This window comes from Marmota monax, unplaced genomic scaffold (assembly GCF_021218885.2).
Source record: "Marmota monax isolate L192 unplaced genomic scaffold, Marmota_monax_Labrador192_F-V1.1 WCK01_AAM20220418_F8-fsc00021, whole genome shotgun sequence".
NCBI lineage: Eukaryota > Metazoa > Chordata > Mammalia > Rodentia > Sciuridae > Marmota > Marmota monax.
The window spans coordinates 25,992,943-26,007,795 of NW_026695228.1; the positions used below are offsets into that span (position 1 = coordinate 25,992,943).

Genomic DNA, 14,853 nt, shown 5'->3' on the forward strand with positions numbered 1-14,853 from the left:
ACTCCAGGGCTCAGAACAGCGTTAACACATTGTAAGTCTCAAATATGTTCTTGTTAAATCAGCAAAGGAAGAAAGGTAGGGATTTTGAGAAACTGGGTGAGAGGAAGGAACGAAGTGAGTGAGCATGATCACTGACTGGGTCTCCTCACCCAGACTTTGCCCCAGAGCTGCCACTCATGTCTGTGTTGCCCTGGCAACCTGGTCTCCTGGTAACTTCAAAGTGGTGCTGTTGCCTGGAGACCCAGGGGCAGGGCAGAACTGTGATTTCCTGGGCTTTCTCTCTCTCTGGGACCAGAAAACAGCTCCACAACATCCCCCAATACACCCACTCAAACAGCTGGGTACCCCCACACCCTTCACACACACACACACACACACACACACACACACCATGACATCTCTGCATATATTTCAATTCCAGAATCTCCATCATCCACATGCTCACAGCTATATCCATCCAGACACAAAGGATCCCATATGCATTCTGTCCTGTGTTCACACACATCCTTTCTCTTGCACACACACAAGAACACACTCTGATACAACTGTACCATAGCCACTACCTGCATGCATGCACATGCACACAAACACATACAAACTCCGAGGCACATGGTTACTCAGCTCTGTCAAAAATACTGCCTCAGCACCCACCCCCACCAGATACATTACACTGCAACACATCAGTTATACAGAGTAGTCAACACTAACATCACACAATTACCTACCCAGGGGCATTCTGAGGCCCCAGCTCAGGCCCTTTTTACTTGATGTTCCTTTACCCAGAGCAGTCATTCATAGACATCTGTTTATCTCATGTTTTGGTACTGGGGATAGAATCCAAGGGTTCTTTACCACTCAACCACATCCCAGTCCTTTTTTTTTTTTTTTTTTTTTAATTTTGAGACAAGGTCTCACTAAGTTTTTGGGAGTCTTGCTAAATTGCTGAGGATGGCCTCAAATTGAAGTCCTCTTGCCTTGGCCTCTGGAGTCATGGGGTTATAGGTAAGCACCATCACACCCAGCAGATTTATAAAAAACAAACAACTCCAGGGGTTAGGGTTGTGGCTCAGTGGTAGATGGCTCTCCTAGCACATGCGAGGCCCTGGGTTCGGTTCTCAGCACCACATATAAATAAATAAAATAAAGGTCTATCAACAACTAAAAAAAATATTAAAAAAAAGAAACAACTCCATTTAGGTCTCTGGCCAAATAGCATCTACATGGAGAGGCTTTCTCTGACCATGTGTGAAAACTTGCACAGCCTTCTCTGTTTTATTCCAAAGAGAGGGAGTCTCATCATGTTGCTCAGGCTGACCCTGAACTCCTGGACTCAAGTGAGTCCTCTGACCGAGCCCCCTGAGGAGCTGGGACTAAAGATGTATACACCACTGCACCTAGGCTCGCTCTTCAACTGCTTCGAATACCATCACTTCCAACACTAAGCGTTTACTTGATGACATCTCTCCTCTCTACAGTGTCAGCTCCACAAAGATAAAGTCTTTGTTTTGTTCACTGCGAGGTCCCCAGCTCCTAGCACAGCACTTGGCACCCAGTAGGTGCTCATAAATGTCGGCTGGGTGAGGACATTCAGTCGTGATGCAGACATTTGGCAAATCTCTCTGGACCACAGTTCTTTCTGTCACTTCTCAGAATTCCGTTTTTCTGTCTTCACAGAAAGGCATTTAAAACAGAGATGCTCCATGGGAGGGCACAGCAGCCCATGGTTGGGGCTGCAGAGGGGCCAGGGGTGGAGAAGTGGTGGTTCAGGGTCAGTCCCTGCTTCCTCTTAGTCTATGCCATGTTCAAGCGATTGGTTCATTACTCCAACAAACATTGTTTGAGAATCTCTTGTATTCCAGGGCCCGTTCGAGCCACCAGTGCCAGGTGCTTTGATAGAGCAGCTGGGGACCCAATCATGAGAGAAAAATAGACAAAGTCTCTGACCTAGTGGAGCTGACGAGAAGAAAACAGCCACTAAACATAAAGTGTATGAGCAGATGATTTAAAAATTGTTTTCACAGGGAAGAGAAGGTGGAAAGACCAATTGGATTTTTCAGTTTCAAATAGGGTGGTCAGGGTAGGATTTGCTGGGGAGGTGACAGCTGAGAAAAGACCCGAAGGAGGTGAAGGAGTGAATGAAGCATGAATGCAGGGGAAGAGCCTTCCAGGTGGACACACATGGAAGTGCAAATGCCCATGGCACTAGGAGGTTGGCTTTTGCTTAGAAAGCCACTGCGGTCTTGAGAGAGATTTTTTTTGTGTGTGGGGGGGTACTTGGGATTGAACTCAGGGACACTCAACCACTGAGCCACCTCCCCAGTCCTATTTTGCATTTTATTTAGAGACAGGGTCTTGCTGAGTTGTTTAGGGCCTCACTTTTGCTGAGGCTGGCTTTGAATTTGTGATCCTCCTGCCTCACTCAGCCTCCCAAGCTGCTGGGATGACAGTCATGGGCCACCATGCCCGGCTTGAGATATTGTGTGTGTGTGTGGTACTAGGGATTGACAAGGGCCTCACATGTTAGGCAAGTGCTCTACGACTGAGCTATACTCCCAGCGTGTTCTCAATGTGTGTCTTCTCTCTCTCTGTTATGGGTACTGGGGATTGAGCCCTTGTGTGATTTACCACTGAGCTACATCCCCAGTCCTTTTTATTTTAAGAGATGGTTTCACTAAGTCACTGAAGGCCTTGCTAAGTTGCTGAGGCTGTTATGGTTTAGATATGAAGTGTCTCTCAAAAGCTCATGTGTGAGACAATGCAAAAAAGTTTAGAGGTGAACGATTGGGTTAAGGATCTCACAACCCAATCAGTGAATTAGTCTCTGGATAGGGATTGACTGAGTGGTGCCTACAGGCAGTGGCTGAATGCGGTGGGTCATTGATACATATTTTGTGAGCCTTTGATATATATTTTGTGAGCTGAGCTTAGTGTCTCTCTGCTTCCAGATGGTCATGCCCTGAGCTGCTTGACTTCACCACATTCTTTCACCATGGTTCTGTCTGACCTCGAGCTGCGAGGAATGGAGTCAGCCATCTATGAACCAAGACCCCTGAAACGGTGAGCCCCCAAATAAATTTATCTTCTTAAAATTGTTCTTGTAGATATTGTGTGTGTGTTTTGTCACTGCAGCAAAAAGCTAAAACAGACTGTCCTCCAACTTGTAATCCTCCTGCCTCAGCCTCCCAAGTAGCCGAGATTACCAGTGTGCACCAGAGCACCTGGCCACAAGGGTTTCGAGTCAAGGACAATAGTGTTCTTTCGTACGTTCTAAAACACAGCCGTTTTGGTGGAGTTGAATTTGAAATGCTGTGACTCATGGAGGTGTTCTCTACTGGAGTTCATCCATCTTTTAAAGTTGAGAATGAGGTCAAGACCAGGGCTGCTGTCACCAACCTTCAGACCTAAGTCATTCTTACCCCCTTGTCTCCGCATCAGCACCTTGGACAGCGGTAGCGGAAGTGGGCAGAGGTGCTGTCCGTGGTACTGAGGTTTTATTTGATTCTTGGCCCAAGGGGAAGTTCAGGGGGAAGCACGGATTTCAAGTGTGTGAGATGTAAACAGAGCCGTGGTGGGCCAAGCAGGTTGGTCGATGCTGTCTGTCCTCCACCTTCAGCTCACTAGTTCTCCCATTTTATTCCCTGTGGCCAACGACCCATTTCACCATCTCCCCAACCTCTTCTTCCTCTATTTCCAACTCTCCCGCTCCACTCCAGCCCTACAGACCTCTTTGCTGTTCCCCAAACACATCAGGCATGGTCTCCAGCTCAGGAACTTTGCACTTGCTATTTCTATCACTGGATATTTACATGGTTCCTTTCCTTTACTCCTTCACATCCCCCTGGCCATGCTCTTTAAATTGTAAGCCAAGTCCCATCCACAATTCTCACATTTTCCCTAGCTTGCGTTTTCTCCTTATCCCATATCACTCTCTAATATATCAGCAGTCCCAGTCCCTTACCTAAGTCTTTGATCTCAGAGTTTGGAATTCAGAACTTTTCCAATTTTTTTTAAAGGTAATGTGGTGTAAATTCTGTCTTGCATAATACCCCTAGTGGGGCCTAGGTTTATATATAATATACCAAGACCAAACACCTTATCTACAGTAAAACAAGAATATTTGCATCAAGTGAAATAATTAAAAGCTATACTTAACCTCACATCAGTTCAGATCAGGTTTTAACACAAGGGAGTTAAGAAAGGATTTTGGTTTTCAAAATGGGCTTGGTACAATCAAAAGAATGAGAAGTTATACTCCATTTATGTATGATGTGTCAAAATGTATTATCATGTGTAACTAATTAGAACAAATAAAAAGAAAGAAAATGGGGCATGCCTTTAACCCCAGCTACTCAGGAGGCTGAGGTAGGAGGACCACAACTTTGAAGCCAGCCCTGGCAACTTGGTGAGACCTGTCTTAAAATAAATTTTTTTTAAAGGCTGGGAAGGTAGCTCAGTGGTAGACCACTTCTTGTCCAGCATGCCTGAAACCCTGAGTAAAATTCCCCTCAAAAATGAAAAAAAAAAATTTTTTTGTTTTCAATCTTTTATAAAAACTGGTAGTGTGAATCTATCTGTATATAGGTTATTTTCTTTGTTGCTTATCAGGTATTAGCTTATGAGTTCCACGAGGGCAGGGATTTGTATCTGTTCTGTTTACTGCTATGGTCCTTGTGCCTGCCCCCCCAAATTCCTGTTGAGATTCTAACCTTTAACCTAATGATATTGGGAGGTGGGACCTCTCATAGGTGATTAGGTGCTGAGATTCGTGACCTAATTAAAGAGGCCCCAGAAAGCTCCTTCTTCCTTCTGCCATGTCATAGTAGAATAAGACAGCCATCCAAGAGGGACAGGCCCTCAACAGACACCAAATTTGTTGCTGCCTTGATCTTGGACTTCCCAGACTCCATATTTTTTTTTTTTTTTTTTGGTGCTGGGGATTGAACCCAGGGGCACTAACCACTGAGAAACATACCTGGCCCTTTTTTGTATTTTATTTAGACACAGGGTCTTGCTGAGTCACTCAGCACCTTGCTAAGTTGCTGAGGCTGGTTTTGTACTTGCAGTCCTCCTGCTTCAACCCCCTGAGCTGCTGGGTTTACAGGTGTGCGCCACCACACCTTGCAGCCTCCAGATCTTTGAGAAGTAACTTTCTGTTGTTTATCAGCCACGTAGCCTATGGTATTTTGTTTCAGCAGCCTAACACAACCTGACACTTGGTAGGTGTCCCATAGTGTTTGTTGAATGAATGTGGCAAGAAGGGAAGCAGATTCCCCTTTCCTGGTTCCTAAGTATCTCTGGGATCCAAATGGCCTGTCTGAAGCCCCACAGAGCCACAGTGTCTGGAGCTCCCTGTCCTTCTGCCCTCCCCAGTCTCTTCTAAGTTCTTGGGGGTTTGGCACTTGGCACAAGCTCCCAATCAGTCCCTTGCTGCCAGATACTTGGCTTGGAGGTTCCTAGTGTCTCCTAGCATCCTCCTTCCCTCTCACACCCTTGCCCTGTCTCGTGTTCGCTCTGCCCCTCTGGCTATTGTCAGAAACAGGCCAGCTATCTGAGGAACACCTTCATGTGAGGCCCCAGTCATGTATTGTTTGCCCTAGTGGCTTGTGAGGATTATCTGCATTGGACGGATGAAGAAACAAGAGCACAGAGAGATTAATTAACTTTCCTGAGGCCACACAACAAAGAACCGCCAAGCCATATTTTGACCCAAATTGCTGGCTCCATGGCCACACAACTGCATCTCCACAGTTGTCCTCAGATACACTGTGACAGTACACCCACACCCAGATTCACAGCCATCCAGACCCACAGTCACAGTCCTTCACACCCCACTGCCCGGGGGAGGCAGGCAAGTGGCCAAACTTCTGTTATAAACAGGTTTTTATTAAAGATGAGAAGCCAGATCTTTATTAAAGATGAGAAGGGTGCAGGAAAGGGGGACAATGTCTCCTCTGCCCACTGCATTTGGCTGCTCAGGGTAGGGGAGCCCCCTCTGCTCCACCCATGCCCCCCAAGATGGCACATCTGCATGAGGCTGAGGCATGGGGGGCAGTGTGAAGAACAGGGTGGGTTCCAAGAAAAAAAAGTTCTTTCCCACAGCCCTAATAAATAACAGAAGGGTTGGGTGGTGCGCTGGGCACAGGCAAGGGGAGACACAGCACCCTGAACCCCAAAACATCTGAACTGGGGTAAGCCCTGCTTAAGTAGGGAGTCAGGTGGGACTGGGTGAGAGGGTGCATGTGGGGGAGGGGCTGAGGGAGAAGAGGTACCCCAAGGACCCTGCCATGGGGGAGCCTGCCCCCCACACTCCAGCTGGACCCTGTGATTCTGAGGAGAAAGGATCTGGTAGCAAAGGATGAACCCGTCTCCCCCCTCTCCTCTGCACAAACTTAAACACAGGCGGTCCCCCATTGGCTGGAATCATACCCACCCACTCTAAACTTCTGAAAGCCCAGGGCTCCTATTGGCCGTTCAGACACTGAATGCAGGCTGGAGTTGCCCTCTTGCCTGAGGAGTCTAAGAAGTGAGAGGGAGGCTCCCATTGGCTAGAGTAAACCCCTTTTGGGTAGAATTCTGAGAACTGGGGGTTCTCATTGGCTGGGCAATGGCCAATTGAGTCAAACTTTAGCCCTTAAAAGGACAATCCTAGGTACAAGGGCCCAACCAGCAGATGTGCCCACTGGAATGTCCCAGAGGGCAAAAGAGGCAGGGGTTCCCCTCCCCCATATCCTTCCAGCCATCTTCTAATGTCAGGGCCTGGCTGGTTTGTGGACAGGAGGCTTTGGCACTCACACGGCACACGCACATACACGTGTGGCAGGGGAGAAAGGGGGACATGGGCAGGTTCTGGGTGGATAGGTGGGCCTCACAGCAGGTGGTCGCGACTGGCAAACAGGTAAGGGCTGAAGTTGTCCCGGTGGAAGGGGGAGGGGTAGAGTCCACTGAGGGTATACAGGTCCCGCAGCAGGGGAGTGGGCAGCAGCAGCTTCCGGCCACGTCCACCACCCCCGCCTGGCCCCCCAGGTCCAGGAGAGGAAGGTGAGGGGCCCTGGCTGGGAGTTGGCGCTGGAAGGGGCAAGGGCAGTGGTAGGGGCGTTGGCTCAGACCTCAATCGAGGGCGGGGCACACGAGGTGATGAACACATGGCTGGGGCCCTAGAGGACACACAGCTGGGGATCAGGTGGCCACGGCGGGCGCAGTTCTGCGGCTCTAGAGGGCAGGCATCAGAGAGCAGGGCATTAGAGATCTTGGCAGGGGGCCATGAAAGTCTAGGTGAGAGCGCAGTGGCTGCCCACCGGGAAGTCCCCCCTTGTTTGTCCCCCCACTGTCCCCACACTCACTGGATGGGGTGAGCCGTGCCGGTGTCGAATGCGGCCTGCAGGCCTCGGGTTCCTGAGACATAGAGGCAGAGGGAAGGGGCTAGAGGACCCCTGGAACCCACCGGCCACAACCAAGAAAGGCTCTTTAAGCAAAGAACCCAGTGGAAAAGACAACCAGAGTTCTCTGGATTAATGGTGTCCCCTCAGGGGGCAGAAGGTGTGCACTCCCAGTCTTCAGGGCTGTTCCCTCCCTGAGACCTAGTCCGCAAGTGTGGCTGACCTCTCCACCTCCCCAGGGCCCTGCCATCCCACTTCCTGCTTCCTTGGGCCTTCTCCACCCACCACCCTCTCCAGCCGGGTACAGCCCCCGGCCCCCCTTACCTGGGCCACACTTAACTTTTCGAGGGGGCTGTCCATGGTGGGGGCCTGGCCCAGGTCCTCCCAGGGGGAGAGCCTTCGGCCAGAGGGAGGCCGGCTCTGGAAATTGTGCACAACACAGGTGACCTGTGACAGAGAGAAAAGGGCCTATTGAGGCCTGAGGCCAATGGCATAGGAGTTACGTAAATATTATCCCCATTTTTCAGATCAAGAAACTGAGGCTCAGGTTTCCACAAATAGCTAACATTTTGATGGTATTTACTATGTGCCAAGCACTGCTCTTGCGCTTCACTAAGAGTTAGGTACCCACAGGGCTGGGACTAGGGAGAAGCAAGCAAGGCTGACTGTCAAGGGCAGGATTCACCCTGTCTTCATAATAGCTCTTTTGGTTTTGGTTGTTTGGTTTGTGGTTTTTGCTTTTTGTTTCTGCGGTGCTGGGTATGGAAGCCAGGGCCTCACCCATGCTAAGCAAGCGCTCTACCACTGAACTGACCCCCAGCCCCATTTAAAATGTTAATGTTTTGTATGTTGTGATTACTTGGCATGAATTTTGATTTTTAAAAAGATTTCATTAAGCCAGCGCAGTAATCCCAGCGGCTTGGGAGGCTGAGATAGGAGGATCTCAAGTTCAAAGCCAACCAAGGGGCTAAGCAACTCACTGAAAACCTGTCTCCAAATAAATACAAAATAGGGCTGGGGATGTGGCTCAGTGGTTGAGTGCCCGAGTTCAATCTCTGGTACCAAAAAAGAAAGAAAAGAAAAAAGAAAAAGAAAGAAAAAAAAAGATTTCATTAAATTATTTATCTTAATTGCTGAATGTTTGTCTTCAATTTTGCATCCAAGACAGGGCCTTGCCATGATCCTGATCCTGTTATTCCATTTCACAGATGAGAACATACAGGCCTGGGTCAGGTTAAAGGACCTGCCCAAAGTAATGTGGAGCCCAAGGCCAAGGGGCCGATGGGAGGTCTCCCATGGAGATGGGTGGGTTTGGGGCTCACCAGAAAGGTAGCGATGGCTGCTCCAGTCAGGAAGCCCGCCAGCACGTCCGACCAGTGATTGCGGTACTCCGCCACGCGGACCACGCCCACCAGGAAAGCGGGGCACAGCAGGGCCAAGCAGAGGGAGGGTTTAACCAGGCGGGAACCCTTCACGCGGAACACGAGGGTAACATACATCTGTGGGAACCAGACTGATCAGAGGACACACTGAAGTGAGGTCGATCAACCCTCGGGGACACTGTCTTTCAGGCTGAGAAACACCATCAAACTTTGGGGCTGGAGGGCGCCATCCAGGACTACAGGCACAGAGTAAGGGACTCCAGGGTTCCAAGGAGCTCTTGCAGAATGGGGATGTGACTGAAATGGCAACTAGAGGGATCAGGAGTTGGGGTCATGGAGTCCCACGCACACAGTCTGCTGGGCTAGGGGAATGTGACCAGAGCTCCAAAGAGCAGAGGTCGGGACCTGGGACCCTTGTACTACCTGGACAAAGTCCCAGACGCTTCCTGGGTGGGGATGGGTTTAGGAAGTGGTGCCAAAGGGGCAGCTCTAAGAGCTTCAGCGGGTAGCATGCCCAGCCCCAGGAGGCCACTGCCAGGTTAGAACATCATCCCAGAGACCAGAAAAAGGAACAAGCAACAGAGGTTGGGACTAGGGAAAAACAGGAGAGTTAGAGATCAAGGGCAACAAGGGCGGGCCAAGGCCCAGGGGAAGGGCTGACGCCCACCGTCTAGCCCCCACCTACTCTTCAGGACTGTTGCCTTGTGGGAACCTAAGGAGCAGAGTTCGACACTCCCAGGACAGCGTCCTGATCCCAGTGTGGCGGCAAGAGCCTTCTTTGGGCATGCCGTTACCAGGGCAGGAGCCATGGTTAGACACCAAGGGCAGGTCCTGTGGCCAGGACCCAGCGGAGGAGTCAGGGACCCTAACGATAGACTCCGCCCTAGGACGGGATCATAGCACCTGGGCGTGGCCTCATGGAGCAGGAGGTGGTGAGGAATCTAAGGCTCCAGGTCTGGAAGCCTCCTGACGGCAGCCCACCTCATGCGCGTGTTCCTGACCCCTCTGCTCCTCCAGGTGCTCACCGCCGTATAGGTGACCGCGTAGGCGCAGAGGGCTGCATCCTTGCAGGGAAAGGCGCGGCGCGCAGCAGCCACGAGGCTGGGGCTACCTGCACAGGCACCCTGGTCAGTGACAAAGCGGTCAGGCCCTGGACGGTCAGGTGAGGGTGGTGAGCAGCCCAGGGCGGTGTAGTTGGGGCGGCACACTGACAGGAAGTGTGGCGTGGGGTTGCCAGTCACCACCTGCCCCGCATTGGCGAAGATGGTCGTGGTAAAGAGGCCGAAGGAGTACACGCCTGGTGGGGGGAAGGAAAGGGGTTCATGCCCTCAGTCCTGATGCCCAATGGCCCTCCCCCTGAAAGCCCCCAGTCTCCACCAGCTGCTTGATTCCTTGTTCCTAGAAGCACCATTAAAGCACACCTGGGACCATATTATACCTGGGCCAAGGTCCCCCTTCTTTGGGGACCACCATGAAGGACCTCAGAGCCTCCTACCCCTGGAACTTTCACTGTAAGAACATGTGGCCTCTGTCCCTCTCAGATTATCCTATGTCAAGAGTGGCCTTGCCTTGGAATCCCATTACAGCAGAGGCTGGACCCTGTAACCAGCATCCCATCAGATTAGGCCCAGGCCTGGGACCGCCTAAGAAAACCCTAAGGATGGCTGGGCCTCTTTATGCCTGTCCCACTTTTGCTGAGTTGATCCCTTTTCCCCTGGGGCCCTAATCAGCCAGAGCTGGATCTCCAGCCCTCTGCCACTGGAGCCATGCTCAGATACACGCTCTACTCCCAGCCCCATGACCAACTGTGATTGGGGCCCCAGGTAATGTGACTGGGAGTCTCACCTGCCTGCTCTGAGGACCCACTGTGTTTGGCCACAGGCATGGCGCCTTCTGTGCCCAAAACTCCCCGTGTTCCATTTTTGGGCCCTCTTCCTCCATGTGCCATTGTAGTTGGGTTAGGCCCCTCCAAGTCCTCCAGAACCTCCATTTTATTTCTAACTGAACCCAAGTCCCTCTTTGCCCCCTGTAGTCTCCATCACGCCAACTGGAAGACTTTTTCCTTCATACTCTGAATTCTATGATGGCAGAACCAGTCCTTCTCCCTTTGCCTCTGCAACTGCCTCCCCCTTTCCTATTACTACAGGGCTGACCATGGGCTGAGGCTCTCACCCAGGAAGCGAACCAGCCTCCGTAGCGGGGGGCTGAAGCGGCAGCAGGCCCCTGACACGATGGTGCTCTCCCCGATGACGGGGCTGGCTGAGGGTGGCGCGGGGAAAAAGGCACGTGCCAGCTCCCCCAGCAGGATCTGTGGACAAGACCAAGATGGGGTCTCCCTGGCCTTCAGGCCCATATTTCCACCAGCCCATGTGGCCTTTTGGCCTCCTGGGAGGTCCTCTCCGGGGTCTGACCAAGGCAACCCACACCATCTCACCGTAAGGGTGGGCCCAGCAGTGACCAAGGCATAGATGAGGGCGGGGGGTGCTCGGCTGGCAGCCTCAGGCCCCGGATACGGCTTGGCGTAGGTGCTGTCATAGCAGAAGAACCCCTGGGTGTGCACGGGGAAGGTGTCTGTGAACTCCAGGCGGTAAGCAAGCAGAACCACAATGCCCAGCAGCACTGACTGCACCAGCCAGGGCAGGAGAGAGCAGAGAGAGAAGAGAAGGTCAGAGGCTCTGCGGCCATGGAGACAGAGAAAGAGAAAGGAGGGAAACAGACATGAAGATGAAGAGGGACCACGACAAGGAGGGAGGGAAAGAACAGAGGGGAAGGAGAGGAAGAGAGAGATGAGGACAGAAGTGAGAGAAGACAGGAGAAGGGGAAAGAAGAGGAAAAAGAAGGGGGGTGGGAGAGAAAAGGGAAGAAAAGGGAATGAGAGAGAGGAGGGAGAGTAGTGATTACCAAGGAAGAGTGAGAACAGGGCCCAGGCTCAAAACAGATGGCACACCCAGTGGGATTACACCTGAAATTATACTGTAGAGAAGCTTCCCACTAAGCCTTTCTCTGTGAATTTATATATTTTACATTCCTAAGAGCCCTTGGAGAGAGGGACCCTAGTACACCCATTTAAGGATGAGGAAACTGAGGCTCAGGTGCCAACACACTTAAGAGTCCTGGAGTATGGATGGACAAGGCAGAGTGGGATTAGAACTCAGAGAAGGACACTTTCTGAGCCCAAGCTTGTAACCACTTCTCAAGAGAAGGGGGACAGCAATGGAGATCCTTGGGTAACAGGGAGAGATTAGGGAGAGATGGAATAATGGATCCAGGTGGGGACCTGGCAAAAGAAGGGAGACTGAGGTTGGGCAGAGATAGAAGAGACAGGAAGACGGGGTGCCACCTCTGGGAGAGGTTCTGGGGTCCTCACCTCCACAAAGACAAAGCAGGGAATGATGGAGAAACTCCTCTTCGGGTGAGGTCTCCCTCCCGCCATAGTGAAGGCTGGGCCTGCAGAGCAGGGGCAGGGAGTGGGACCGCCAGGGCAACCACTGGGACCCTGGCCTCATCCCTGTGGCCACAGGGACCACTGGTTCTGCCCCTTGAGCCTTCTGGACAGCTTTGTACAATCCAGATCCTACCTCATTGGCCCGTGGGATACTCCACTCCAACACCACCTTTAGCCTGTCAGGGACCCCAAAGATTCTACAGTGGTCCCCTTCTACAGCCTTCGGAGCTGGTAACCAGAGGCCTTTTAGGAGGACCCTCCCCACTTGGCCTTTAGAAGGGCTCCTCCATGACACCACCCCCACCAGGTTTTAGGGGATTCCTTGCTCTTTCCCTGGGGAACTCCATGCTCCATGCCCCCAAACCCTGCTGGGTCCCTCCGTGAGGCCCTTTTCCCATGGCCTCCTTGGGGGTCCCCTCCTCAGTCCCCATGGGCTGTGGTATCTGGTGCGGGCTGATAGCCAGGCTCGCCTTCTCTCCCAGCTGCTTCCCCTCCTCCCCCACCTCCCAGCCAGCTGCCTCTCCCCTTCCCTCCGCCAACCCTCTAACCTCAGTCTCCAGACTTCAGGGGCCAACAGTCACACCAGCTCACACCCATTCTCCCACCTGAACTCACCTGTGAAAATGCCCTAGGGCTTCTGACAGGCTGCCGCCACCACAGACTCACAGCCACTCCTGGTGGCCAGCAGGGCAGGGATAGTCACCCCCATTGTGAAGATGTGGAAACTAAGGCCCAGGTAGGCAAGGGTAGGCACTCTGGGTCCAAAGCTCCATCCACGAGGCTCGTTCTGCCATGTGACATGAAGGGTAAGGGTCACCAGAGGCCCCAGATGCCCCCAGAGTCACCCACATTAGCACCCTCACAGTGTACAACCCAATCACAGCCTCCAGTCCCAAATACTGCACCCCCATGACATTCATTCATCTGTCCCAATGAGGACCAAGAGCACAATACTGGGCGCCTGCCTCATGGTGAACAAGACAGGGCGCTCATTCACACAGGTACCCAACACCCACAACCTTCTAACAGCATTCACACACACACACACCAGGCACAGCATGCGCACGGCCCGTCATGGACACCCACACAGATCAAACACGTTCCCCCACACAGTCACATAGTCAGGGAGACCAGGAGACCCTACACATGTCACAGCTACAAGAACAGCCCCACACAAGTCCTCATCCTGTCACAGTCATGGAAGTAGACTCAGGCTGCCAACACACTTAAGAGTCTCAGTATAGAGAACCACCGTACACAATGGGAGTCACAGACCGGGTCACAGAGTCACACCCCCAGTTACAAGGCTTTCAGTGGCAGCCACACACATTAACAGTCTCTCATCCATTCTGACAGTCACTGGAGAGACAAGGAGCCATCCACAACCACAGCCACATGGTCACACAAGGGCATACCCATGGACCATGACAAAGACTCACATGTGGCCACATAAGGCATACAATCACAGACCCAAGCCACACACTCACATCATCAGAAAGAACACACAACAGCAGCCACACAATAACACACACACACACAACCATACTGACACCAAGACGGCCACATACAGTAAAAGCAATCACAGTGCCGCCAAATAGAAGCCACAACATCAGAGAGAGAGAGAGACACACACACACACACACAATCTGAGTGACACTGACAACAGCAGCCACACGATAGAGCAGACACACACACGGACACACCCGAAGTCACACAATCACTGCCATACAACCACACAACGACAATTACACAACCGCACACTGACACACAATGACAACCACACAATCAGTCACCCTCAGCCACCCTCACCACCATCGCTTGGCTCCTGACGTGGAGTCCTCTACCCATGCTCCCCTCCCCCAGCCCGGTCTGAAGCCCCAGCTCGCCGCCTCCCTTCCCCCTCCCGGTGCTGGACCCGATGGGACCCAACCTCGGAAACCGGAGTCCGGGCCTCGACCAGCAGATGGAAGATGGGAAGCCCCCGGAGGGGATGAGGCGGTGAGAGGACGCCCCAGGCCCCCCTCACCCAGTGCAGGCCGCCACCGCCGCCTGAGCCCCCGCTCCGCACAGACGGCCCGGGTGCGGCGGGGCAGACAGACGGATGTCTGGCCGCGGTGACGGACGCGGAGACGGAGACACTGTCGGGCGGGGGGGCGGGGCGGCGCAGGCTCCGCGGCCGCGGGAGGGGCGGGGCCTCCGGAGCCTCATTTGCATCGCCCAAGGGGCGGGGCCTTGCGGCGCCTCCGGAGCGTGTCGGGGAGGGGCCTCGGTTGCTCCTGGGAGCGGGGCAACTTAGCACAGATGAGGGTGGGAACGGAAGGACGGGGGCGGAGGAGGAGGACCCTGGGGTGGGAGGCCTCGAGAACGGGAGGGCGGGGCTTCCCAGCGTGACGCTGAACCCCTCACGCCCTCTGGGCCTCAGTTTCCCCATTTGGGCATTTGTAGCAATTTGTAGCAGAGGGCCAGATCCTTGGGACTCCCTAGAAAGAAAAGGCCCTTTGGAGAGATTGTTTGGTCACTCGTGTCTGGACATACTGACCCCTGATCTTGTCATATACTAAGTCTGGTCTCACTATCCCCTGACTCTAGCCCGCACATTTCGAACAGTCCCTGGGGTCTCTACATCTTTCCTGACACTGCGAAGTAAATG

General features: G+C 52.7%; 1 protein-coding gene across 4 annotated transcripts; it reads right to left on the bottom strand.

Moving 5' to 3' along the window:
- Positions 1–5,862: 5,862 nt before the first annotated feature.
- Positions 5,863–14,763, bottom strand: Plppr2 (phospholipid phosphatase related 2). Of its 4 annotated transcripts, none has more exons than XM_046436461.2 (10): positions 14,134–14,763; positions 12,819–12,990; positions 12,126–12,205; positions 11,193–11,306; positions 10,931–11,066; positions 9,784–10,055; positions 8,699–8,875; positions 7,701–7,823; positions 7,341–7,392; positions 5,863–7,209 (listed from the first exon to the last, which is right to left on the bottom strand). In XM_046436461.2, exons 3-10 carry the CDS (start codon positions 12,189–12,191, stop codon positions 6,866–6,868), a joined length of 1,284 nt encoding a protein of 427 aa, XP_046292417.1. In that variant the 5' UTR covers positions 12,192–12,205; positions 12,819–12,990; positions 14,134–14,763; the 3' UTR covers positions 5,863–6,865. The 4 variants fall into 4 exon arrangements, with proteins under 4 accessions (XP_046292417.1, XP_046292416.1, XP_046292420.1 ...); XM_046436460.2 differs by having other exon boundaries at positions 11,193–11,381; XM_046436464.2 differs by having other exon boundaries at positions 7,029–7,209; positions 7,717–7,823.
- Between the last annotated feature and the right edge of the window lie 90 nt (positions 14,764–14,853).

Excerpts from the sequence above, each read along its gene's own strand:
- Plppr2 (XM_046436460.2), bottom strand. The coding sequence starts at position 12,191 with ATGGCGGGAGGGAGACCTCACCCGAAGAGGAGTTTCTCCATCATTCCC. Across the intron at positions 11,382-12,125 it reads CCTGCTTTGTCTTTGTGGAG|TCAGTGCTGCTGGGCATTGT; the intron begins GTGAGGACCCCA and ends TGGCTGGTGCAG. Across the intron at positions 7,210-7,340 it reads GGCACGGCTCACCCCATCCA|AGCCGCAGAACTGCGCCCGC; the intron begins GTGAGTGTGGGG and ends CCTGCCCTCTAG.